The 27,461-nt window shown below is 32.6% G+C and overlaps 2 protein-coding genes across 2 annotated transcripts; both read left to right on the forward strand.

Annotated features, from left to right (window-relative positions):
* LOC114746944 (TMV resistance protein N-like) lies at window positions 1-27,176 on the forward strand. The gene is made up of 3 exons (XM_028935220.1): window positions 1-207; window positions 26,437-26,567; window positions 26,648-27,176. The coding sequence occupies exons 2-3, from the start codon at window positions 26,467-26,469 to the stop codon at window positions 27,174-27,176; spliced, it is 630 nt and encodes a 209-aa protein (XP_028791053.1). The 5' UTR covers window positions 1-207; window positions 26,437-26,466.
* LOC114746943 (disease resistance-like protein DSC1) lies at window positions 898-5,429 on the forward strand. The gene is made up of 5 exons (XM_028935219.1): window positions 898-1,370; window positions 1,438-1,956; window positions 2,047-3,094; window positions 4,618-4,918; window positions 5,348-5,429. Exons 1-4 carry the CDS (start codon window positions 1,270-1,272, stop codon window positions 4,885-4,887), a joined length of 1,938 nt encoding a protein of 645 aa, XP_028791052.1. The 5' UTR covers window positions 898-1,269; the 3' UTR covers window positions 4,888-4,918; window positions 5,348-5,429.
* Window positions 27,177-27,461: the final 285 nt, after the last annotated feature.

Here is a 27,461-nt window from a genome sequence, read left to right on the forward strand (position 1 = left end):
CATCGACACGCGAGCTTCCCGGAAACTGGAAAAAGAGCCTCTGAAACAAAGAGATAAATACATGTGAGTGAGGCATTTGGTGATATTTGAATCCGAACTGAAGAGCTTGTTGCAAGAGAAAGCAAGTCTGTGAAGTTCTGAAGCTGCCATTTTTGAGACCTTGGTTTGTGAGAGCTATTTCTTTCGCTTCCCTCCACATCGATCCAGGTTCATTTCTTCTCTTTCGTTTGCTTTGTCCCTTGGATCCATTGCTCCTTCTACTGTTTTCCTTGCACTTTGCCCCTGAATTTTCGCAAAAAAATTCGGCAAAAGATCTTCTCTTTTCTTCTTCTAGCGCTGGCTGTTGATTGATTCTCCTCCATAGCTACCTTACAGTCGTAGATCTAATAAAACTTCAACATTTAGAATTTTTTATACTTTAACTTCTGAAAAACGAAGCCCCAAATCCTTCTAAGGTATGGGTGGACTTGATCTATAGATTAAAGTCTTCATCTATTTTATTCAAATCTTTTTAATGAAGTAAACGGCCCATTTATTTATTTTTTAAAAAAGCAAAGTTCTTGTTCTTCCTTTCACCTTAATCTCTCCCCTCTTTGTTGTTACGCGTGAAGAAAACATCGATATAAATGAACAGGGCGTATCCTGTGTTCTCATGATCCACTTGCTTGGTACGATTTTGTTTTTCACAGAAAACAAACATATATTTAATATATATAAATTTATTCAGTCCAACCTCCAAAAAAAAAAAGAAGAGAGAATAATTTAGTATTTAAACTAGTAAAATTTCTTACAAAGAGGTTTTTAGAGTTAAAATTAATTTAATAATAATTTTAAATGATTTTTTTATTTAATTTTTTTTGGTAGGACTTTAATATAATTTTCTCAAAAAATTAACACACGGCCTGATTCGCCTACAACACGTGTAGTTTTACTTACCATATGTAGCATCTTTTAGAATAAATTGAGTTGTTGATAAGAAACATTAGACAAATCAGTAAAGTTGTTGGGTGCGCTTGACTAGTAAGTTGACCACGTGATGAATTCTTTCTTTCGCATTATTCCATCCATAAAGACAGGCTCTTCATTTTCGGATCAATCGTTCGGTAACTTGTTCCCACTTCCTAAATATTTTTGTTTGATGTTTTTATCACGTTAATCAAGAGCCAAACCATGGCACCTCCTGAGAAGTTAAAGCCAAAAAATATTACTTTATCACGTTAGTTTCGGGTTGGTGAGAAGTTTCAGGTTAAAGCAAGAGATTACAGTCACATGGATGCAACCTTTGCTTTAACGCTCGTAGAAGCTATCTTGATTTTGCTGGCTATAGCAATTTCTAAAGCCGTCAGATTAATCTCTCCACCTCATGATAGGTAACATCTTTAAATGTTCACTTTGTGCTTTGCTGATAGCCCAATATTTATTCATGGATTTGTCTAGTTGTAAAGATGTTGGTGATTCGGTTGCCACGGTTTCTTCTCTTTCTAATAACATTGTTGCTCCTTCTGCAACCAAGTACGACGTCTTTCTTAGCTTTAGAGGAGAAGATACTCGTGACACTTTCTCAAGTTATCTCTATCACGCACTTCGCGAAGCTAACATTGATACTTTTATGGATCACAAGCTCCACAAAGGAGATCATATCTCAGATATTCTCTTGAAAACAATAGAGAAATCAGAGATATCTTTGATTATTTTCTCTGAAGATTATGCTTATTCAACTTGGTGTATGGATGAGCTCGTTCACATTATGAAATGTAAAGATAAGTGTGGAAGGCTTGTTGTCCCAATTTTCTACAACGTAGATCCATCAGATATTAGGAAACAGAATGGGGGATTTGGATATGGATTTGCTAAGCTCAAGCAGAGATTTAAGCGCAATCAAGAAAGAGTGCAGGAGTGGGAAAATGCTTTGATCAAATCAGCAAGTCTATCTGGGTGGGATTCAAAACATATCAGGTAGCTTTTGTTCTGCTCATTCTTCTCTTATATTTTTTTCCTTAAATTTGGGCATTAAACATAATCATGATTAATTTATATTTATGCTAGGCCTGAAGCCAAACTTGTCAAAAAGATTGTCAAAGATATTTTGAGCAAATTGAATCGCAAGTCGTCCTTTCATGTGGAAGGACTAGTTGGGATTGATCATCAAATTCAGGAAGTTGAAGAGCTACTGAGTGAAGCTCGCATTGTGGGAATATGGGGTATGGGTGGTATAGGCAAAACCACTCTTGCTAGTGCCGTATTTGACAGGTTGAAAGCTGAGTTTGAAGCTTCCTGCTTTGTTGAAAATGTGAGACAACTGCTGGAAAAGAATGGTGGCTTGAATGAATTGCTGGAAAAATGCCTTAAAGAATTATTAAAAGATGAGGAGATTAACACTTACAATTTAAGATCTAATTTTGTGAGAAGAAGGCTTCACCGGAAAAAAATTCTTCTGGTACTTGATGATGTGGACAATTTTATAGCAGCTGAAGATTTAATCAAATCATATGGTTGGTTTGGGGATGGAAGTAGAATTATTATGACATCTAGAGACATGCAAGTGCTTAAGAATGCTTCTGCATTTCTAACATATCATGTTCCAACAATGGATCACCATCATGCTCTTCATCTCTTTAGTTTGAAAGCTTTTAAGCAAAATAAGCCATTCAAAAACTACTTGGAGTTATCAGAGCGGGCAGTGTATTATTGTCATGGAAATCCTTTAGCGCTAAAAGTGCTGGGTTCCTTTCTTCATGAGAGAGAAAAAGAAGTATGGGAAAGTGCTCTGGCAAAACTAAATCATACTCTTCACAACGACATTTTTAAAGTGTTGAAGTTGAGTTTTGATGGACTTGATGACGATAAGAAGAATGCATTTCTTGACCTAGTATTTTTTCCGAACGAAGGACCGTGGATTTCTCTAGATTGTGCTAGAGCCTTACATGCAGATATTGACATAGAGGTACTTAAAGATAGATCCCTCATTCCATTGCATGCTCTGTTAGTGGAGATGGGCCTTGAAATTTCTCATCAACAATTAATATCTAACTCTGGAAAACCCATTCGACTTTGGAGACCTGAGGATGTTTATCATTTCTTCAACAATGACAAGGTAGTAATTTATTTTTCAGATTTTATTACATTCTTTATTCTCTTGATATTTCATTTCATTGTCCTCATATTTTCATAAAATTTATTAGTTTATTCTCTAAAAATCTTAGGCAAGTCTCAATGAATGCGGAGTTAGACTTTTTATTTAAAAAAAAAAGTCATTTCTTCAAACTAAATTGGTTGGGGTCATATATAGTCTTTCTATTAGGTGTGATTCATTAATCTTAAACTTTGAAATATTCGTCTTCTTAAGTTTTTAGATAGAATATGATTAGTATGGTATAAGACACTTTTAAAATTTAGAGCACGAACGATCTTGAATAAATTATGCAATCATCCACCAAGGTTGACGTTCTTAATGTTTATATAAAAGTGATTGTGTGTATACTCACACGCCGCCCATGCATACTATCGCATTTTCTTGATAAAAATTTAATGTTGCGAAAAAGTACAAATTATGAAATTTGAACATCAAAAGAAAATTTTCAAATTTTATATATGCCCCCTGGGGGGTTCGTATCCAGTGGTTTTTCTTTAAGAATAGTAGTTATATGAAGAGTTAATATAATTTTAGTCCCTTAAGTCTGCATGAATTTTGGTTTTAATCTCTCGACTTTTAAACAATAGGTTTTGATTTTTCAAGTAGTGAAATGATTCATGTTTTTGTTAAGTTATAGAAAGCAATGTTTTAGATGGAAAGAAACTAGAGGAATTAAAACTTATGATTTAAAACTTGAGCAATTAAAATTAAAATAACAACAAAGTTAAGGAACAAAAAATTATACTGACCCTTAAACAAAATATAAACGTGTGCATGTGAGGCTCTTCGTTTGATTGTCCCCGCCAGCCTACGTGTGTATTTGTTTTGCCCAATTTATTTATTGCAAGATAAAATGAATTGTTTGAATAAAGTGCATAAAAGAAATTTCTAAAAGAAATATATTTAATTGTTCTCTTGGTTATCTGATCACTTTTTACATATTGCTGGGTTTTTTTCCCCATAGTTTGATCAGTTGGCGACTGAGGCAATTCAATGCTTATCATTAAACAACAGAAATAAGAAAAAGAGGATTACATTAACAATTAAAAATTTTCAGAAGAATTATAATTTAAAATTAGCTAGGACTTTTGTGACAAGTGTTATTTTAAAAGACAAAATTAGTCTACAAAGAATTTTCACTTAGTGACTAGTGATATATGCATACGCACATGTGAGCATAACTAGCTGTTATTTGAGGCACAATGTGAAAATAAAAAATAAATAACTTTTCACTTTTACAGTTATATTCTAAATATCTGCACATGTATATGGCTAGGTATATGCATCAGTGTGTCTGCGTATTTATGATTTTTTAGAAATTTATTTATTATGGGAAAAACATCAATTGTAAGGAATTTTGAATAAAATGTATATAGCGGTTTGGATATTTTTAAAAGTTGATATATTTAATTGTTCTATGGTATTTATGGTCATTTTTTCAGGTAATGATAATTGTGTTTCCCTTGATTTGATATTATTACCAGGGGATTGAGGCAATTCGATGCATGTTATTAGATGCAAGCCAGATAGAAAGCATGACATTGAGGGCTACTCATTTTCGAAGGATGCGTCATTTAATGTTCCTTAATGTTTACAAGTCTGATCAGAGAAAGCCTTCAAAGTTGAATATTTTTGAAGAGTTGGATTATCTTTCGGAAGAATTAAGGTTTCTTAGTTGGCAACATTATCCACTGCCATCTGTGCCATTACAATCTTGTGCTAAGAATCTCATTGAACTTAAAAATGCCTCATAGTAATATCCAACAGCTTGGGGATGGAAATCAGGTACGTACGCATCGTTTTTTCAAATGTATGTTAATGTTTTTGTTGGTGTATGTGATTCTAAGACGTGGCATCAAACATTGACTAAAATAATTCACAATGCAAATGTTTAATTGTGTTTGTGCTGAGAATCTTATTGAACTTAATTTGCCAAAGAGTAATATCCATCAGCTTTGGGAAGGAGATCATGTATGTATAGTTTCTCATATGTCATAATTGTTTGTTCTTGTGATTCTAAGAAACAATGACTAAAATAATTTACAATGCAAATGTTTACTCTATTACTATCATTCAGTTGATGGTTGAGCAGTAATTGTACAATTTGGAGGGAGTCCAACTGTTGTTGTAATGGGCATGAGAAAAATTCTTGATTAAATTGTACGTATGTGGAGTTATCTAATTTATTTAACAATGCTACTTTGTTTTCTTTAGCAATTTCCAAATCTAAAGGAAATATGGCTTGACAATTCAAAAAATCTCATGGAACTCCTGGATTTGTCTCAAGTCCCGAAGCTTCAGTGGATGGCTCTTCATGGTTGTGTGAATTTACATCAAATCCATTCTTCAACTCTCCCAGAAGAGATTGTCCAGTTATTTGTATATGATTGTGGGCCAATGCAGATAAATGTTGGGGGCAGTACGCAAGGGAGAAGTTCATCAAGGTTGGTGATTGTGCACAATTTTTTGGATCTTGCCGATTTGACATTCAATAAAGTGACAATGAAACTCTTGGTATGTGGCAAGAGGATGTGTGGTGTTAGATTTAAGCATGTCAAAATGCCATTGGTAGAGACGGCAGAATTCTTGAGAATGGGAATGCAAAGTTTGGCGACTTTACTTCCATTTGTGAGGAGAGTTGATTGGTTGGAGGGCCCAATTGAGTTCGGGCATTATTTCAAGCAACACCGCTATTATGTTTATCATGATTACTTTAAAAGAGACTTCGTTAGTATTGATGTGCGGGTGTGGGGTGATAGAGGGGAAAGGGGTGTGGAAAATAATGAAGAAAAGGATGAGGATGATAGAGAAATGATTAGTGTGGAAGATGATGAAGAGGAGGATGAGGATGAGAGGGAAATGATTATTAGTGAGAATGAAAGAGAAATGAGTAGTAAAGGTGATCAAGTAGTAAAGACGACATTATTATTAATGAAAGATGAACAAGAAGAGGATGATGATGAGGATGATAATGAGAATGCTACCACATTAATAATAACAACACGTATTCCCAACACCATCCCTTGCTGGTCATTACTGTGGAGACTGACATTTAAAGAGAGTGATGGTATTATTGGGAATAACAATGCAGGTTGCAGCAGCATCCCTCAAGTTTTAATATTCCTCAAATCACTTAATGAAGATTGCAGAAGGATTCAGCCTCTCTTGGCTGTTCAACTTTCTTCCCCAATATCCCCGGTACCTCATAATTTTTTCTCAGTCCTTTATAACCGCTGGTTTGAGTGCACGCCAGGAAATGCGCATGGTTGTTGTTTTTCCTGCGAGTCAAATAATTATCTTGATTATCCTGACTACGTTATTGGCTTTCAGGATTACTTTGGCAGACATTAATTATTATTTAAATTTCCTAGGCCATAAATCTATTATTTAAATCAGTCTCATTTATTTTTTAATTGCATATTAATATTATGTTTTTATGAAATATTAATTTTCCTGTTTTATTCATATGTAATTCATGGAGGGCCTCCTCACAACTTTATAACATAAAAGTGGTTAATCTCATTTTGGCTTCACAATAACTGCATTTGTTGTGCATGTTACTCTCCATGTGATGTGAATATAATAATTAGCGTGACAAACAATTTCCTTACTAAGCAATTTTATTATTGGGAAGTAGAATGATTATTCATGAATCAACTCAACTTGTAAATGTTAAATTTTTATAATATTTAAATTGGAAACTATATTAAAATAAAATATATTTGCTTGACTGACCAATCATTCCAAGTTGATCGTAGTTAACGGGCACTGTGGTCATTTACACTTTTTTTTTTCAAAATTACTCTTAAATTTCTTAGAATTTATTAGTATTAAAAGGAATTTGAAAAATCTATTTATACCTGGTTTTCTCACTTGAAATTTAATGTTAATTTTCCCTTCACATTATGTGACACCATATATATATATATATATATATTGAAGTGTGATTCATAGAGCGCTTCCTCACAACTTTAGAAAATAGAAATTATTAATATTAATATTACTTTTTTCTATTGTTTGTTACTTTTCGCGTGTATATATTGTATAACTGAGGAGACTGACATTGAAAGAGAGTGATATTATTATTGGGAATAATAGTACAGGTTGTAACATCATCCCTCAAGCTTCAATATTCCACAAATCACATAATGAAGATTGCAGAAGGAGGATTCAGCCTCTCTTGGCAATACAACTCTCTTCCCCAATATCCCCTTTACCTCGTCATTTTTTCAAAGTCTTTTATAACTATTCGGAGAGGACGTCACGACATCGTCGTTTTCTTTACTTCAGCAGTAAATGCAGGTCACATAATTATTATTTTGATACTCGTAAGTTACTTGTTCCCTTTGTGAACCACTACTGATGATATTAATTATCATTTAAATTTCTTAGGTCATAAAATTATTATTTAAATCAGTCTCATTTATTTTTTTTATTGCATATTAATATTATGTTTTTATGAAATATTAATTTTTCTGTTTTTTTTCCATATGTAATTCACGGAGGGCCTCCTCACCACTTTATAGCATAAAAATTGTTAATCTTATCTTGGCTTCACAGTTACCACATCTGTCATGTGTTACTCTTCATGTGATGTGACTATAATAACTAGCTCGACAAATAAGCAATTTTATTATAGGAAAGTAGAATGATTACTTCTAAATTAACTCAGCTTGTTAATGTTAAAATGTTATGATATTTAAATTGTAAACTACATTAAAATAAAATATATTTGTTATCACAAAAAAAGATATAAATATTTGCTTGACCAGCCACTGATCAATGTCGTCAATGATCAAGTCATGGTTGATCAATCATTCCAAGCTGATCAACGTGGTTAAAAGGCACTATGGCCATTTGCACTTTTTTTTTTTTAAAAAAAAATCTGTTTATATTTGGTTTTCTCACCTGAGATCTGGTGGTAAATTTCCCTTTATATTGTGTGACATCAAAGATATATTTTTTTTTAGTGTGATTCATAGAGTGCTTCCTCACAACTTTGGAAAATAGAAATTATTAATCTTAATGTTGCTTTGTTCTATTTTTTGTTACTTTTCGCGTGTATATTTTGTATAACTTATTTATAAAAAAGTAGAGAAATAATTTTCTACTACGAACTAATTTTTTTGGGATTATTCATTATTTACCATATATGGAGTATCATACAACTTGTACTAAAAAAATGCATAATCTGATTGCATAAAATAGATTTTACTAAATTAAACTATAAGAGAAAATAGTACCATAACCCATATTTTGTTACCATTGGTCGTTTACTTCATGGAAAGTCATTATTTTTTTACATCAAAAACTACACATCTTTATTCATTAGCTTTGTCTGGTTGAATGATTAATGGAAGAGCGGAAAATATGGAGGCCCAATGGTATCTATCATTTTTCAACAATGACAAGGTAATAGTTTTTTTTTAAAAAAAAAACACTCACGCACTGCACATGCATACTCTCACGTGTTTTCACGATAAAAATTTAATATTGCAAAAAAGTACAAATTATGAAATTTGAACATAAAAAGAAAATTTTTAAAAATGTTATATATGGCGGTGGTTTTATATACACTAGTTTTTCCTTAGGAAGCAGCAATTATATGAAATACTACCTTCGGTCCTTAATTAATATAACATTCAATTGCTGAATTTAAAAAAAATTAAGAAAGTTACAAATTACTTTAAAATATTTATATTTATCATTTTTCTTCAAATTAATTTTCCTCACTTACGTATTGATATATAATCTAATCATACATATACGTATTTTAAAAAGATCATGTAACATATGCTATAATTAAGTAATTTAATAAATTTTTTAATTTCTCCAAACTAATTAATTAGGTCTTATATTAAGGACCCGGAGTAGTATAAACGTGTGCATCTAAACCCATTCGTATGATTGTCCCCGCTTGCCTACGTGTGTTTTTGTTTCGTCCAAATTATTATTTATTGGAAGACAATTTAATTTTTATATTTATTATCTTATCACTTTTTACATATTGCTAGTTTTTTCCCCCATAATTTGATCACTAGGCGCATGAGGCAATTCAATGATTATCATTAGACATGAGCAAGATAGAGATGATTACATAACAATTGCTCATCCGGTCCTTAATATAGGACCTCATTGTTAAGTTAATTTTGATTTTAAATATAAGATCTATTTATCATATTTATCAGTTTTTTCTAAATTACCCCTATTGATACTCCCTCAAGCATAATCAAGTAAAAAAAAGGAGGGAGGATATTAAGAAAGATAATTATGGTATTTTAGGAAAAACATGTCATATTTTTTATAATTAACTAACTTATTTAACTTTCTTAATCTAATCAAATTAGTTAAATAGGTCTTATATTAAGAATCGACGGAGTATTAATTTTCAGAAGATTTATAATCTAAAATTAGCTAGGACTTTTGTGATATGCGTTACTCCTATTTTAGAAGATAAAATTAGTCTATGAAGAATTTTCATTAAGCGATGTATGCCTACGCACATGTGAGCATCACTTAATGTTATTTGAAACAAAATGTGTGAAAATTGACGACAAATATAATATATGGAGGAGGCACTGCACGTCTTCCGCTGAAAGTTTCGTATCCTTTAATTCTAGTGCTTGAGATTCATGGGATGCTCCTTTTTGTATGTCTTGTAATTGGTCTTGTCGTTAGTCTTCAGCTCAAGCGTTTGTTTAATTAAAATTTTATGCAAGCCAAGTGTTTTAAATGAATTTTTGCTTTTATAATTATATTATAAATATCTGCCCATACATATGGGTGTACGCAGGAGTGTGTCTGCATCTTTATGATATTTGAGAAATACATTTATTACAAGAAAAACACCAATTGTAAGGCATTTTGAAAAGAAAAAAAAATTGCATCTAGCGGTATTAATTTAGCTACTTCTGCAAGCTGATATGTTTAACCGTTCTGTTATATTTATGGTCATTTTTTTAGGTGATGATAATAGTGTTTCCATTGATTTGATATTACTAGGGAAATGAGGTAATTCGATGCATGTCTTTGGATGTGAGTAAGATAAAAAGGATGACGTTGAGGGCTAGTCATTTTCGAAAGATACATGATTTAATACTCCTTAAAGTTTACAAGTCTGATCAGAGAGAGTTTTCAAAGCTGAACATTTGCAGAGATTTGGATTATCTTCCAGAAAAATTAAAGCTTCTTAGTTGGGAAGAATATCCACTGTCATCTGTGCCATTACAACTTTCTGCTGAGAATCTTATTAAATTTGAAATGTCTAAGAGTAATATCCAACAGCCTTGGGATGGATATCAGGTTACATATCTTTTCTCACATGTCAGAATTTTTCTTGGTGTGATTCTAAAATGCTGCATCAAACATTGACCCACCCAATAATTCACAATGCAAATGTTTGCTTTACTACCTTTAAATTGATGGTTTAAACAATAGTTGTACTATTTGCTGAAATCCAATTCTTCTTCCAATCTTCATATATGAGAAAAGTTCTTGATTAACTTGAACATAAGTGTGTCTATCTGATTTATTTAACACTATTTGTTTTTTCAGCATTTTCCAAATTTAGAGCATATCAATCTGTCCGATTCAAAACATCTCAGTGCACTCCCTGATCTGTCTCATACCCCTGAGATTGAACATATGCATCTTGACAGTTGTGTGAATTTGGGCCAATGTAGATAAACACCGGGGGCAGTTTTAAAGGGACAAGTTCAGGTTAGTGATTGTGCAGAATTATGTGGATCTTCATGAGTTATCATTCAATAAAGTGACAATGAAGCTCTTTGTATCATTCTTTCTCTGCCTTTTATATAGCTGCTTGGACATGAAGCCACAAGATCCTCATTATTTTTGGTTCAGCAGTGAATCATATTATTCCAGGTCAAATAGTTTTTCCGATAATGACTTCTTTATTCTGTTTGCAGCGATCCAGAGATATTAGTTGCTTCTCCTATCCTTAATAGAAGACTTATTTAACTAATTTGATTACATTAAAATAGTTAGGTAAGCTAGATATTTATAAAAAATATGATATGATTTTTCTAAAATACTATAATCATCTTTCTTAATATCTTTGCTGCCTTTCCTATTTATGGTTGAGGAAGTATTAATAGGGATTATCTAATTTAGAAAAAAATTAATAAATATGAGAAATAGATCTTATATTTAGGACGATAATCAACTTAACAATTAGGTCATACATTAAGGACTGGAGGAGTATTATCTAAATTTCTTAGGTCAAAAAACTATTATTTAAACCCGTCTTATTTATTTCTTATTGTATATTAATATTATTTTTTATGAAATATTAATGTTTTTCCTTTTATATGTAAATCATGGAGGGCCTCCTCATAACTTTATAAAATAAATTTTGTATGGCTTTATAATAACTGTTCTATTGTCATTCCCCTGATTGGCTTTGAGCTATGGCCATGGATGCATTGTCTCGACCACCCTTTGTTTTGGGACTGATATTTTGTCTTTTGATATCTTAACTGCGTACCAAAACATTTGGAAGAGTTCTCATAGTTGAATTTGTTATGTATATTCCTTTTCGAGTGTAAAACCCAATCAATTCTAATTTATAGAAATTTATGGACTTCGTAAAATATTTTTTCTTTCATTTAACACCTATTTAATATTTCCATTTCTATGATAAAAGTTCATAAAATATATAAATTAACATTATGTGAACAATAATAATTTAAAATTCATCAAATTGCACAATCCAAGTAGGAAGAAGCCTTCAAACAAACGTGAGGTTTGTTTGTTTTTTCTTTTTTTTGGGGGGGGGGGGGGAGAGATGTATCAATTTGGATTCTCTTTCTTTAAGCTTTTGCGTAAAGAATCTTGTGCATGTTATAATGCCACAGCCATCTCCGATAACTTTGGAATGGAAATCAAAGTGCTTTGTTTTCTATGTTTAAAGATAATAATTAGTTATCCTTTTTCTTTTTCCTCGGGGCATTATATTTAATCACCTGTTTTAGCCTTGCTGCATGTTCATAGGCACATCTAGGGCTGAGTAATGGGCAGGTTGGGTTAATCCGAAAGTTAGCCCATAACCGGCCAATTTATGAATAAACAGGTATGGGCTAGCCCATAACCCGGTAACAGCTCATTTAAGCCCATATTAAATGGGTTACGGGGCAGCCCGTTTGGGTTGACTGGGTTATGGGGTAACCCGTTTAATTTTTTATTTTTTTAACAGTTTTTTCAGCATAGCTATCTTGTATGCAACCTTGTGAAACTGTTAATAAATTTTGAAAGTCTAATAAAATCATATAATATCAACCATATTCAATCACACAATCTTACATAGAGTTACAAATAATCAAAATCAAAATCTGATAATGAAAGTCATAAACAGTGTCGTTCTTGTTTAGTTGGAAGAAATGGTCAAATGGATAATGAAAGGCAGAAACTAGGCCTAGAAAAAATTAAAAATCATTTAATGAAAAATAAAAATATTTATAAAAAAAAATTTATATGGCACAGTATGAGCAGCCCGATGTCTTGCCCATAACCTGCCCCATTTAATGAGCTACCCTGCCCATTTAAGCCCGCCCGTTTATAATCTTCTATTTGAATTAATTGGGCGGGTTTAAATGTGTAACACCCCGAATTTTCTGACTCAGGACGAGCAGAAAAGAGAAAGTTCATTAAAATTATTTAATAGCTCAATTAATTAGGAAAAATTATGGAATATTGATTTTTCAAGGTTTAGAAATATTTTGGAAAAGTTCATTCCCCGAAAAGTGGCTTAAATGATTTTAAAGCTATTTTCATAGCAAAATGGGTTATTTTCTTAGAAAATACTTAGAGGTTTCTAATTAACTAGAAAATTTTAGGGAAATTATCTTATGAGGTAAAGAAGTTATTTGAGGCATAAAATCCTTAAAATGGGTTAAGGATTAATTTCTGAAATTAAGAGCTATTTTCTTGGAAAATTTCAGAAAAATAGTCAGGAATGGACTTTTGACCTGAAATTCTTAGGAAAATTATTCTATGGGTCAAAGAAGTTAATGGATAAGAAAAATCCATTTATGATATTTTGGTTTAATTTCTGGATATATCTTATATTTCAGAAAAATAGGAGAAGGATAAGATTGGAGAAATAATTATTTTGGAGGGCAAAATGGTCCAGCAACTATGTAATACACGTGCTTCCTTCTCCATTAGCCACCTGATTCACTTCTTCATTACATAACTGATCACCGTGGCATTCTTTCATTTCCTTCCATCCGCGACAGTGAGAGAACTCGAGAGAGGGAAAGACCGAGAGGAAGAAGTTGGTGACGGAGGTGGTGATCGGAGGTAGTTTTCTTGCATGCAATCAGCGAATCTGCCTAAGGTGAGCCTCCTAAGCACTCTTCTATTGTTGTTTTCTGCAAATGATGGTTAGATATCAAGTTTTGAGTCGCTGGAGTTGATGTTCTAGTGAGAGAAAGTGATGGAAAGGATAAAAGGACCGATGGATTCGGATTCTATGGGTAGATTGAAGTGTTTGATGTTGGTTTTCAAGCTTGCATGTAAGGTTGATAATTTGTCTTGAGATTACCGAACTGAAATAATATACTGGTATACTTAGACGTCGTTGCTTCTTGTTCTGGTTTTGGGTATGGGTTTCATTTGTTCTCCTCTGTTTATGTCAACCGAAAACAGAGGTTAAAGGGAGGAGAAGGACGCTTCTTTTATATATATATATAGACATATGCATATGCCGCGGAATCCAGAAGGAGTTTGTGTGTGACGGGTTGCTCTGCTTTTTGAATCCGTGACAGGGGAGTGTATTTCGGCGCTTGCATGTTGTTTTCGTTTCTGGTTCTTAGCTTCTAACACAGGCGTTAATCACTTGAGTTAATGATATCTGTTTTTCTTTCTGGTTGTTGGATGTTATATGGCGTCGGGTTCACTGGTTTGAGAGGAGACCGAACTGACATATATATATATATATAGTTTCGGTATAAGTATGTATATGTGTGTGTGTAGATATATGCAAGTGCTGTTTGCTCTGTTTTTGAGTTTACCGAATAGAGATTGTTATGCCTGCAAGTTTTTAGCTTCGGGTTCAGTGGAAAAGAAAGGTTGATGACATATAAATATATACACAGTTGTGATTTTGGTTCACCTAAAAAATATATATATATATATATATATAGGATCATATAAATATACGCTATATTGCTGTTTGAATGGGGGGAGTGTATCAGTGGTAGGAAATTGACCGTGAGGCTTGGGTGTGTTTTATAGTTAAAAGGTTGAATAGGGAATGTAAGATTTAAAGGAGGAAAAGGAGAAAAATTTAAGTGTATAAGGTGAATAAGTATGGTCAAATATTAGTCTTGGGTATGTGTTGAAAATCTGGGAAAACTTCAGATTCGAAGCAAAAACATTTTACAATTGATTTCGACAGTAGTGTAGATGTAAAATGATGTTAGAGTTACTGGGGAAGGGTCCCTGTGCAAATGAGAGAGTGGTTTAATGTAAAAGTTGCTGAGTTAGAGGGATATTGGGTTTAAGTCAATCGAGATTCTTAGAAGTTATTAAAGAGTGAAATTATAAATTAAGTAAGAAGTTAGAGAATTATCAAATGAAGTAAGAAATGATTAATAGAGACTTAGCTGATGCTTGATAGCTAGAAGATTAAATATTGGTTTTAGATATCCTAAAGTTACTCAAGAAACAAGAAGGAAATTTGTGTTCTTAAGGTTTGCAAATGGTGAAGAGGAATTGTAATTGACTAAAGAATGTTTATAGAATCAAGTTATTGTTGTTGAAAGGATTCAGAGGATTTGTGAGCTCTCTTAAATATGTATACATGTGTGCTGTCAAGTTAAATAAAGTTAAGCTAGGAATTTGCTTAAGGAAAATCAAGCTTGTTAAGAAAGAGGTAGAGCTTCTTGATTTGAATCCAAATAATTGAGGCTAACGGTTAATGTTGGAAGGTAGTCAAGTGTTTAAATGAATTATGAATGGTTTAGTGGGGATTCAAATGATTGAGTTATTTGACTAAATTTCTAACAAGGGAGATGGAATATGTATTTATAAATGAGTACGTGTATGTCATTCGGACTTTTTACTTGATTGAAACTCAAGTAAGAGGACTTGAAAGCATATGCATGTGTATGTGATTGAGATGTAAATAGTTAGGGGTTGTAAGTTGAGTTGCGGACATTGTCCTTAAAATATAATAAATAAAAATAGTATTTTTGACCAAGATGACCAGTTACTAAGTAAAGTAACTGTATGGTTTGAGATAAGGAAGGAAACCCTCCAAAGAGAATAGTTGAATGGGAAAAACAATCCAGGATGATCAACTGCTACGTAAGGGTAGAGATTAAAGAAGATTTGGGATTTAAAGAGTCATTTAATTTATGAGATACAGTTGGATCAAGCACTGATCTACCCTTACTAATATGATAGGTTTTTATATCTGCTCAAGCCCACCAAGAAGCAGAAAGAAAGGAGAACGGTAAGGTTTGATTTGGAGGGAGGTCGTCCAGGTAGTAGTTCTTTCCTACCTTACACTTGTGTATGATTGCTGCATGTCTGTTTGTGCCATATTACTTTTCTAAAGCATGAGAACATGTAATCCTTAATTCTTTGCATGGATTTTTAGCCGTGACCATGTGCAGCTGATAAACATGGGGCAGTGATTGCCAATTATTTGCGTGGCAGTGATTGCCAATTATATGCGCGGCACTGATTGCCAATTATTTGCGCGGCAGTGATTGCCAATTATATGCGCGGCAGTGATTGCCAATTATATGCGCGGCAGTGATTGCCAATTATTAGCGCATTATTTATTCAGCTTGTCTAATAGACATGGGGCAGTGATTGCCAGGTATTTGCACATTATTTATTCAGCTTTTCTACCTGTCATTGCGCATAAATGCTTAATTGCATTAGCTTGCAAGGTTATGTTCCACTTTGGCTTGTTTTGCATGCTTTATGTGATCTGCACATTTGTTTGATGGAAATTACTACTACGGAGATTCGTTCGAATCTCACCCTCCAATTTATGATGAACAGTGAAAGCTAGTAGCCCGAAGAACAAGGAGGTTGTTTAAGAAGAAGGTGGGCTGGTTGAAGATCAGAGATACCTGTTATAATTCTGTAAATTGTATAGCAAAATATATGGGCAAGTAACTTTACTTGCTCTATGGAAATATTATTTTGTATCCTCTAGAAGAAGGAAGTGAGCATTGCAAGGTGCATGTATATGCTGTCAACCTAGAGCGTTGTTTTATTTTTAATATAATATTATAAGATTGTATAGTATGAAATTATTTTAGGTGATAATAGATTAAGTTGAAAGCAGGGTTAATATTGGATCACTCATCAGTTATCTGAAGGTTTGAAATATTTGATCAACGGATTCCAATGTTAAAGGAAAAAAAAAATAATAAAAAATTTCCCTGTCTTTTCCCAGGACGGAAACCTGGCGTTAGTGATTCACAGACGTTAAAATGATCCTATTAGTATATAAAAGTGAGGTGTTGCAAAATGGATAAAAAATTATTGGGTTAAAGGCGGGTTAACTGGTTATGGGCTCCTTACTCACCCCTAGGCACGTCTTTGTTTCAGCTTTTATGCCAAAATATCACTCTCTTGTATATCCATTGCTTTGTTTGTTATATTCTTGGCTAGCCTTCCCTTTTCAGTTCATTTAATTTGAGATTTGTTCAAACAGACCAAATGGGACTGATGGGTTTTTTATTTTATTTTTTTATATGTAATCGTTTACCCATGGTGAATAAAATTGTCTTTTCATACACCAAAAAAAAAAAGCACCTGTTTCGGTCATATATAAATCTCCTATTTTTCCATCATTAGCGAAATTCAAGATTTAAATGTTTGGCAATCTAACTTACTTAACAATGCTCTTTTATTTCGGCAATTTTCAAATTTGGAGAAAATTGTTCTAAGTCAGTCCGCCCGAACATCCCATAGCACGTTAGCCCCAAACCTTGAAAGCTTAGGCGTAGATGGTTATGTGAATCTGAATCACATTCATTCTTCAACAATAGTGAGACATAACTTGATCACGCAACTATTCAAAGCACTTCAATCACTTTGTTCGACTTTGTGTATTTATATATGTGTGTGTAATTTTCTAGGGACAGTAGAGGATCGAATTCAAGTTTGTTATTGATGGCTTCTGCTTGTGCGCTCGTTTCCGCCAGTAAATAATATTTTTCTTGAAAAATGAATAAAAAAATTTTAAGAGTTGTGGGCCATCCTATCCTAACTTTTTGCCCCCAAAAGCCGTGTGAGCGCGCAGGACAAATGAAACAATACGGCAACGCGTCAATACATAGAACGACAACAAAGTGACAATAACCCTTAAAACCAGGGACAAGTTGACCTGTTGACTGCAAGATCATGTTTGGTAGTTAGTGAGAAAGTAGTAGTTTCTTTAATTTTCTTTCTTGAGATATAGAGAGAGAGCCTCAAAGTGTGGTACAAACTACAAATTTATGATAGTTATTCCCCTTGAAAACCCACTTCCATAAATTATATTTTTTTTATTAATAAAGGTGTAGATTTTTTTAAACAAATTTAGCAGTATAATAATTTTCTAAGATGTATGAAAATATTCCGACCACTTTACATAATAAAAGTGGTTCCATGCTGTGTATATTATTAAATTATATTCCATTAGGATAAATTCTATCTTTGGGATGAAAATCATTATAGCCAAAACCCCAACAAGAGCCAAGTTTCGTAAGAGTTAAGGTACTTTTTTTCTTATTCTCACTACTTATTTATAATTGCTTTTGTGGTTTTGCCTAGCCCAACTTGGTTTGGCGAATTACGCCAATAAATCAACAAACCAATTTTTTGGCCAGTATGGTTAAAAATTTTGGATCGATTAAGCCAGAACATTATATATGTATATATATACACACACTCACACTTCTATTATTAAATTGAAAACCACGTCGTTTTGAGTTAAAAAATAGAAGTTGATCATATTTATGCTTTATTGAATTTTTTTTGTTGAATTATGTATGCTTTATGTATGAATATTCTAATTACTTGCAAATTAATGTTCTTTTATTTAAATAGTATTTATTTCAAAGTTGTATACATAAGTAATTATATATATTTTTAATTAAATTATATTATTTTAAATGAGTGGCCCGATTTCATATTGATCTCAGTTCAAATCAATATATTTGCTTTTTGCCTTCTCATGCATTTGAACTTTGAAGTATTTTTTTTAAAGAAAAAGACACAAAATGCCCATATATTCAATGACGTATTTGTTGACCCAAAGGCAGGTATGATAGCGGAGGTACGGGGTAAAGAATTCCAAAAAGTAATTAAAATCCATTTCCATCAAAAAGCTTTCCATTAAAAATATGTGCCTAATAATAGCCAATTTATTTTTTCAACTAAAAAACATATACTAGCTCTATTTTTAATATAAGCGCTAATTTGGCATTCAATTTAGTTTTAAATAAAATATTTCAATCTATTTTATCTATCAAATTTATAATTTTTTTATAATGATACATATTAAGAGAATTTTCTATCACTTAAGCAATATCCTATGCAAATGAAAAATAAATAAGTCATTTAGATAAACAACATATTCTTCTATAAAAAATTAACTTATATAAATTTTTAAATATTTATAAATTTAAGTTGGGTTAATATGATTTTTCATCCTTAAAATTTGAGTCCATTTTAATTTTAGTCCCTCAAATTTCAATTCTATGATTTAAGTCTTTGAAATTTACATATCTTAAAAGTTAGTCCTAAAATGTGTAACGTTGTTAAAATCTCTCCTGAATTGTTGTACACAGTGTTAAAGTGATGATATAAAATCACCACATAACATCTGACTGGATTTTGTATGGGTAACAGAAAAAAAAAAAAAGCATAACAGTTCCTCAAAATGCAATACAAAGAACGATTGTATAGAAAGAGATGAGTTCTCAAAATACAGCATATTGAACAATTCTTCAAACAAACAACGGCGGAAGAAAGAGGCTAAACAACTGTGTTTTGGAAAAAAAATGTTCTTTTTTTTTAATCCTTTATCCCTACACAATTCAGATAAGTATTATCCAGTGAGTCTACATCATCACTTTAATGCTATATATGATATTTTTGCAAATTTTAAACATCATTATATTTCTTGGAACTAACATTTTAAGATGACTAAAATCATCTAATAAAATTTAAGAGATCTAAGCTAAAATTATGCACTATATTAGCCCATTTAATTTTTTATATTAAAAATTCAAGGGAATAATTTTTATGAACTTTTTGTAAGCTGTTCAAGTTGATTAAGCAGCCATGCAACGCAACAACACCGTCGACATGCGAGCTTCCCGGAAACTGGAAAAAGAGCCACTGAAACAGAGATAAATCATGTGAGTGAGCATTTGATGATCTCCGAATCTCAATTGAAGAGCTTGTTTCAAGAGAAAACAAGCCTGCAAGTTCTGAAGCTGCCATTTTGTGAGAGCTATTTCTTTCAAATTTTTTCAAATGAAATAAAAGGTTGGTTTATTTATTATACTACATCGCATTCTTAATATAATATTAAGTTAGATTAAAAATTTACTAAATTATTTATATTTATCATTTTTTATTTAATTTATTTAATTTATAAATTAATATATAATTTAATAATATACTAAAATATTTTAAAGAGATTATGTAATATACATTATAACTAAGCAATTTAATAATTTTTTAAAATTAATCTAGTAGTTTTTATACCAATATTTTAAAAGCATCGTTTGTGCAAAAAGGCATCGATATAAACTAAGAGAGCATATTCTCTGCTCCCCCCCCCCAATCCCATTATCTACTTTCTTGATCCCACCAATCTCTAGTTTTGCTAGTATTTTCCTAGTATCCGTGTTAATCCTTCAAAACTTCATTATGTTTAATTATTAATTATTCGTTAAATTTGTTAGAAGAGGAGGACGTCTGCAGAGCGCGAAGCTGACATTTTTGAGACGTTGAGATCTAGGTTGATATCCACCAGGTAATATTTGTTAGGACAGACTAAGCATTAAGCATTTGTTAGTTTCTGTAACAGATTCTAGATGTAATTACAGCTGTCATTTATAAGTTAGTTGTAACTGTTTTTTTTTAATATTAACCCTTTATTTTTTTTATTTCTTTATTCTCTTGATTTTTTTTTTCCGTTGTCCTTGCGAGTCAGCGTGTATTTGTTTATTGTAAGATTAAATGAATTGTTTGAATAAAGTGCACAAAGGCATATTCCTTTAGATTTTTCTAAAAGAAATATATTTCATTGTTCTATTTGTTATTTGATCACTTTTTACATGTTAATAATTTTGCCCGATAATATGATGACTAGGGGTCTGAGGCAACTCAATGCTTATCATTAGACATGCCACATTGACAAGTGGTAATTTTCAGAAGATGTATAACTTAAAATTCCTTAAATTGTACAAGTCAGATAGGAGAAAGCCTTCGAAAGTGAATATTTTTGGAGATCTGGATTCTCTTCCTGAAGAATCGAAGTTCCTCTGTTGCGTTGATTGTCCTCTTCAGTCTCTGCCATTAAGCTTTTGTGCGGAGAACCTCGTTCATCTTATAATGCAAAACAGTCATCTCCAACAACTTTGGAATGGAGATCAAGCAAGTGCTTTGGTTTCTATGTTTAAAGATAATAATTAGTTTTTACTTTTCTTGTTGGGGTGTGAATTATGGTTAACAATGCTCGTTCTGTTCAGCAATTTCCAAATTTAAAGAAGATTGATCTAAGTCACTCCAAACATCTCATGGCACTTCCTGATCTATCTGGGGTCCCAAATATTGAAAGCTTAGGCGTGGATGGTTGTGTAAATTTGGATCAAATCCATTCTTCCACTGTCCTGGGCAAGCTTACCAACTTGACTCTAGAATCTTGCGAAAGGTCACGGCACATAAACTTTGGTTGCTCTGAATAGGGGAGAAGAAATTCTGGGTTAGTGACTGTCAACAATTTTTTGATCTCAACGACTTCTCATTCACTAAAGTGACAATGAAGCTCTTGGTATCTGATGATGGCAATATTATCACTGGTTTTCAATTTAAACTTTTGTTAATGCCATTCGAAGAGATGTTGGAGTGCAAGGACTATATTGAGAGTATGATGTTAATATTATGGACACAAGGTTTGGCATGTTCACTTCCCTTTGTCAGGGTTCTTCATTGGTCAGAGACTCCAATTGAGTCTGGTAATTTCAAGCAACATTTTGACTGTGATCATTATTATGATTCCTACTTCTTTGGTGAGAGGATCCAAATGAAAATGAAAAGTGGGGGAGTGAAAAAGATAGCACAAAGCGGAGTAAGCGATGTTGTGGTTGATGAATATGATGAAGAAGAAGAAGAAGATGATGATGATGAATGTTGCAGCAACGATGATGTGAATAATACCTTAACAAGAGTTCTGAACGACGTCACTCGCTGGTCATTGTTGACACAAGTGTCATTAAATAAGAGTGATATTATTGGAAGTGCAGGTTGGAGCATTCCTGAAGTTTGGATTTTGAGGTCACTTGCAGGATTTGAACGCTGTGAAGGGCTTCAAACTCTGAAGGATATAGCACTGTTTGGATGTTCCAACCAGAGATTGGTGTGGCCGTGACTTTTGTGTCTCCTATGTTCATTCCCCTGAATGGCTTAGAGCCACGGTCATGGATGCATTGTCTCTGGCACTCTTTGTATTTGGGACTGATATTGTCTTTTGATATCTTCCTTGCGTACCAAAAAAAATGTAATCTTTCAGATACAGTATAGGAGTCCAAGTTTCTGGTATTAAAATCAAGTTTATCTGGCCTGAGCAAACACTATGGGCAAAACATTTCTTTTAGAACGCTTTATCATGGGCCAACTTAACTCGTCATTGTTGCAATGCGTAAGAAATTGCAGAAGAAACTTGACTTCCGGGCAATTGTCATGCGAGTCTCAATGTTTTGATTGTGTTTCACAACACACATTCAGATGAACAACTATTAATTATGTGTAGTTTTAAAAAATTTTAAAAGAAGAAATAAGACTAAAAATTGAGTTAGTGATGCAGATCAAGAAACGTGTACTCTGCCATGGGCACTTTGCTTCTCTGTAGGATGCTATCAAGGAAGTTTTGGGGGAAGAGAAATGCTCTCCAGCAAAACAAGCGCAAATCATTCCCAGAAATGCAAAGCTTCTAATTAGTCAATATTGAGAAAATCATTATAGACACAATCCAAACAAAAACCAAGTTTCACAAGAGTGATTAAAGTATCCTTTAGTTCCCACTTCTTCTTTCTAATTGCTTTTACTTATGCATGGAAACCCAACTCAATTTGACTGATCAAACTAATAAACTAGTAATTAAACCTATTTTTGACCAATCTAGTTAAAAGTTTTGAACCGGTTAACCAACTTGGTTTTTAGATACGCACACTTAAATTATATTGTTTTAAGTTTAGCAGTCGGTCGTATTTGTGCTCTCTTAACTTTTTTTTTTTTGGGTTAGATTATGTATAATTTATATACGAGTATTCTAATTACATGCAAATTATGACTCTTTATGTATTTGAAGTACTTTTTTTGTTTTTTTAAAGGCACACATCCGAACCAGCATATGCTCAAATAATGGTACACAATAAGCGGACCCACGAGAGGTAATTTTTCAAAGCAAAAGGGCGGTGCGGTACAAAGCTGCGAAATATTCAATGAGGGCACCTGGCAATTCACAAAACTGACGAACACGGGATGACTTGACTTGTTGACTCCAAAAGCAGGAATGACCGAATGATAAAGGAGGCAAGGGGCATGAAGTTTCATAAAGTGAAACCCATTTTCATCAAAAGCTTTTAATATATATGCCTAAAAAAATAGCCAATTTATTTATTTTAATTAAAAACATATATTAATATTTTGAGATTCCGGGAGTGTTTTGATTAAACCTTTTAAAAATAATTAAAATAAATATGTAAAAAAATTTTATCTTGACTTGTATTAAAGTATTTTTTTTTCAAAGACTTTTAGAAGGTTACCAAATACCCCTTATAGCTAACACCAAATTTTAGACTTTTTATTTATATAAAAACTTACATGACACGTATGAAAACATATGAAAGATGAAAACATCATACTCCTTATAAGTTAATATCCATATAGAAAAATGACAAATAAAGATCCTTGAATATATGAAATGGTGAAATAGGTTTCTGAATTAATATAATTGCTATCAGAGATCAGGTTTTAAATTACAATTATGAAATAATAGAGAAAATACCAAAAAATCCTTCTCTTCTTCCTCTTTTTCTCCTCCTTCTCTGCGTCTTCCTGAAGTGTAATTGTTGCCAAAAGCAAAAGGCCGGTACATAAAGCAATGCAGCAGTGCACAGCAAGGGACGACTTGAGTGATTGACTTGTTGACTTCAATGGCGCGCGTGATGCGTGGGAAATAAGAAGGGGGGTATGAAGTTTGCAAAAGTGGCATTTGCCTTTTTATTTCCTCAAGTCTTTTTATGCTTAAATATTCTTCATTTTTCTATTTACCTATGAAATGCCCATCTTTTTCTATACTTGAATTGGGTTGGATTATACTGTTCTTTAATATAAGAGTTAATTTAATTTTAAATATAATATCTCAATACATTTAGTCTCTTACATTTAACTATTTTTTTCAATATAGTTATTGTAATAGTTGTATATATTGTTTCATCAAATAATTTTTTTGGCTAATTCATATGATTAACAAGAGTATTTAAAAAAAACACTTATTGATTATAAATAATTAATTTAATTATTTTTTTAATCTATTTAAATTAGTAATTAATTTTTATATCAAAGACCAGGTTAGTATATAATTATTCTATTATTGAGTTTAAAATTCTTCCAGCATGATACACAGCCCCCTAGGGCGTAACTTTTTCCAAAAGCAAAGGGCTGGAGCGGGACAACAAATGTACGTTATACAATGAAATAACCCAGCAATTCACAAAACTCAAACGCGGGACGACTTGATGTGGCTTGTTGACCCCAAAAGCAGGAATGATAGAGGAGGTGAGAGGTAACCAGTACCAAAAAATGATGCCTTAAAATAGCCAATCTATTCCTTTAATCCAAAAGACATGCATTAATAACCTGAGATTTTAGCTGATGTCAAATTCATAATCTTTTACATATACAAAAATCTTAATACGCCTAAGTTATGAAGTTATTAAAAACGTTATGTATGAAAAAAGATGTGAAAGATGAAAATAAAAACGTTATGTATGAAAAGGGGCATGAAAGATGGAAAATTTCCATACTCCTTATAAGTTAAGACCCATATCCTATTTTTTTCCAGGAAAAAAAAAGGTTCATGTCATTTTCGTTTTTATTTCCTCAATTCTTTTTGCTTTTCCGCTCAAAAAAATCGGCTTATGCTTAAATGTGTTATTTAATTTTTTCATTCACCTATAGAAAACCCACCCTTTTCGATTTAGAGCGTGCGATCCTCTCCTTGGTCTTTCAATGCATTTTCCAATGGAATTTTAGCAGAGAAAACTTGAAAAATGAAATGTAAAAAAATATTCAAGCAAATACATTTTTCCAATTTTTTTAAACGAAAAACATAGATGCCTAATAAAAACCCAAAAAAAAAAATGTCAGCAAAATGGGTTTTTATTTTTAATCTTTGGTGAAAGACAAAACATATATATATATATATGAATTGCCTTCTCAGTATTACTTTTTTTCCCGAAAAAATCTCATCATTTTCATTCCTCATAATCTTCTGTTTTTTTAATAAAATCATTGCTCATAATCAATGGCCTAGCTATTAGAGCCAGAGCCCCATATGCATGTCGGCCCCTTTTTATTTTTAAAGAAAATCATTTTACAGATGACTATACTATTTTCAATTTGTTATCTCTACAGTTTTTTTGCTCCTTATTTTTAAAAATTGAGAAAAATATGGATATATGTAAAATAATTTTCCTTGTTTTTGGGACTTATCTTAAATTTATCAAGGAAGGAAAAAAAAGAAAAGAAAATTGAAGGGAATATGTAGGAAGAAATTTTTTGTAAAGCTGCTCAAGTCGTATGATGCCGCAGCAACGCAATGCGGAAACACCATCGACAACTTCCCGGAAACTGCAAAAAGAGCCCCTGAAACACAGAGATAAATACATGTGAGTGGGGCATTTGGTGATATCTGAATCCGAACTGGAGAGCTTGTTTCAAGAGAAAGCAAGTCTGCAAGTTCTGAAGCTGCCATTTTGTGAGAGCTATTTCTTTCGCTTCCCTCCACATCCATCCAGGTTCATTTCTTCTCTTTCATTTGCTTTGTCCCATGGATCCACTGCTCCTTCTACTGTTTTTCCTGCACTTCTCACGCCAATTTTCGCAGAAAAATTCTGCAAAAGATTTTCTGTTTTCTTTTCCTATGCTGGCTGTTGATTGATTCTCCTCCATAGTTACCTTACAGTAGTAGATCTAATAAAACTTCAACATTTAGAAATTTTTTATACTTTAACTTCTGAAAAACAAAGCCCCAAAACCTTCTAAGGTACGGGTGGGCTTGATCTACAGATTAAAGTCTTCGTCTATTTTATTCAAACTTTTTTAATGAAGTAAACGGCCCATTTATTTATTTTATAAAAACACAAAGTGCTTGTTCTTCCTTTCATTTTAATCACTCCCCTTTTCGTTGTTACGCGTGAAAAAGACATCGATATGAAAAGGGCATCGGTATAAATTAACACGGTGTATTCTGTTTTCTCATGAGCCACTTGCTTGGTACGGTTTTGTTTTTCACAGAAAACAAACATGTATTAGTATATGTCAATTTATTCAGTCCAACCGGGCAAAAAAAAAAACATGAAGAGTAATTTAGTATTTGAACTAGTAAAATTTCTTGCAACGACATCATTTTAAGTGATTTTTTTTTATTTAATTCAGGTGGGATTTTAATATAAGTTTCCCCAGAAATTAACACATGGCTTGATTCGCCTTCAACACGTGTATTGTTACTCACTGTATATAGCTTCTTTTAGAATAAATTAAGTTATTGATAAGAAACATCAGATAAATCAGTAAAGTTGTTGGGTGCACTAGACTAGTAAGTTGACCACATGATGAATTATTTCTTTCGCATTATTTCATCCATAAAGAGGTTCTTCATTTTCGCATCAATCGTTCCGTAACTTGTTCCCACTTCCTAAATATTTTTGTTTGATGTTTTTATCACGTTAATCAAGAGCCAAACCACCGCACCTCCTGAGAAGTTAAAGCCAAAAAATATTACTTTATCACGCTAGTTTCAGGTTGGTGAAAAGTTTCAGGTCATAGCAAGAGATTATAGTCACATGGAGGCAACTTTTACTCTAACGCTCATAGAAGTTGTATTGATTTTGCTGGCTATAGCAATTTCTAAAGCTATCATATTAATCTCTCCACTTGATCCTAGGTAACATGTTCTTTAAATGTTCACTTTATGGTTTGCTCATAGTCCAATATTTATTATTCATGATTTTTTTCCATCTCTAGTCGTAAAGATGCTGATGCTGTTGATTCGATTCCCTCGGTTTCTTCTCCTTCTCATATCATTGATGCTCCTCCTGCAATCAAGTATGAAGTGTTTCTTAGCTTTAGAGGGGAAGACACTCGTCACACTTTCTCAAGTTATCTCTACGAGGCACTTCGCCAAGCGGGCATTCATACTTTTATGGATCACAAGCTCGATAAAGGAGATTATATCTCACCGATCCTTCTTAAAACAATAGAGGAATCAGAGATATCTTTAATCATTTTCTCTGAAGATTATGCATCTTCAACATGGTGTATGGATGAACTCGTTCATATTATGAAATGTAAGGATAAGTATGGAAGGCTTGTTGTCCCAATTTTCTACAACGTAGATCCATCAAATATTCGGAAACAGAATAGCAAATTTGGAGATGGATTTGCTAAGCTCATACAGAGATCTAAGCACGACCAAAACAAAGTGCAGGAGTGGAAAAATGCTTTGACCAAATCAGTAAGCCTAGTTGGGTGCGATTCAAAGAATTTCAGGTAGCTTTTATTCTACTCATGATGCTCTTATTTTCTTTCTTAAATTTAGGCATTAAACATAACCATTATTTTAATTTATATGTATGCTAGGCCTGAATACGAACTTGTCAAAAACATTGTCAAAGATGTTTTAAGCAAATTGAAGCGCAAGTCATCCATTCACGTGGAAGGCTTAGTTGGGATCAATCATCAGATACAGAAAGTTGAAAAGTTGCTAAGTGAAGCTCGCATTGTGGGAATATGGGGTATGGGTGGTATAGGCAAGACCACTCTTGCTACAGCCGTATTT

This window comes from Neltuma alba, unplaced genomic scaffold (genome assembly GCF_004799145.2).
Source record: "Neltuma alba isolate B1F8T4 unplaced genomic scaffold, ASM479914v2 tig00005150_pilon, whole genome shotgun sequence".
Classification (NCBI taxonomy): domain Eukaryota; kingdom Viridiplantae; phylum Streptophyta; class Magnoliopsida; order Fabales; family Fabaceae; genus Neltuma; species Neltuma alba.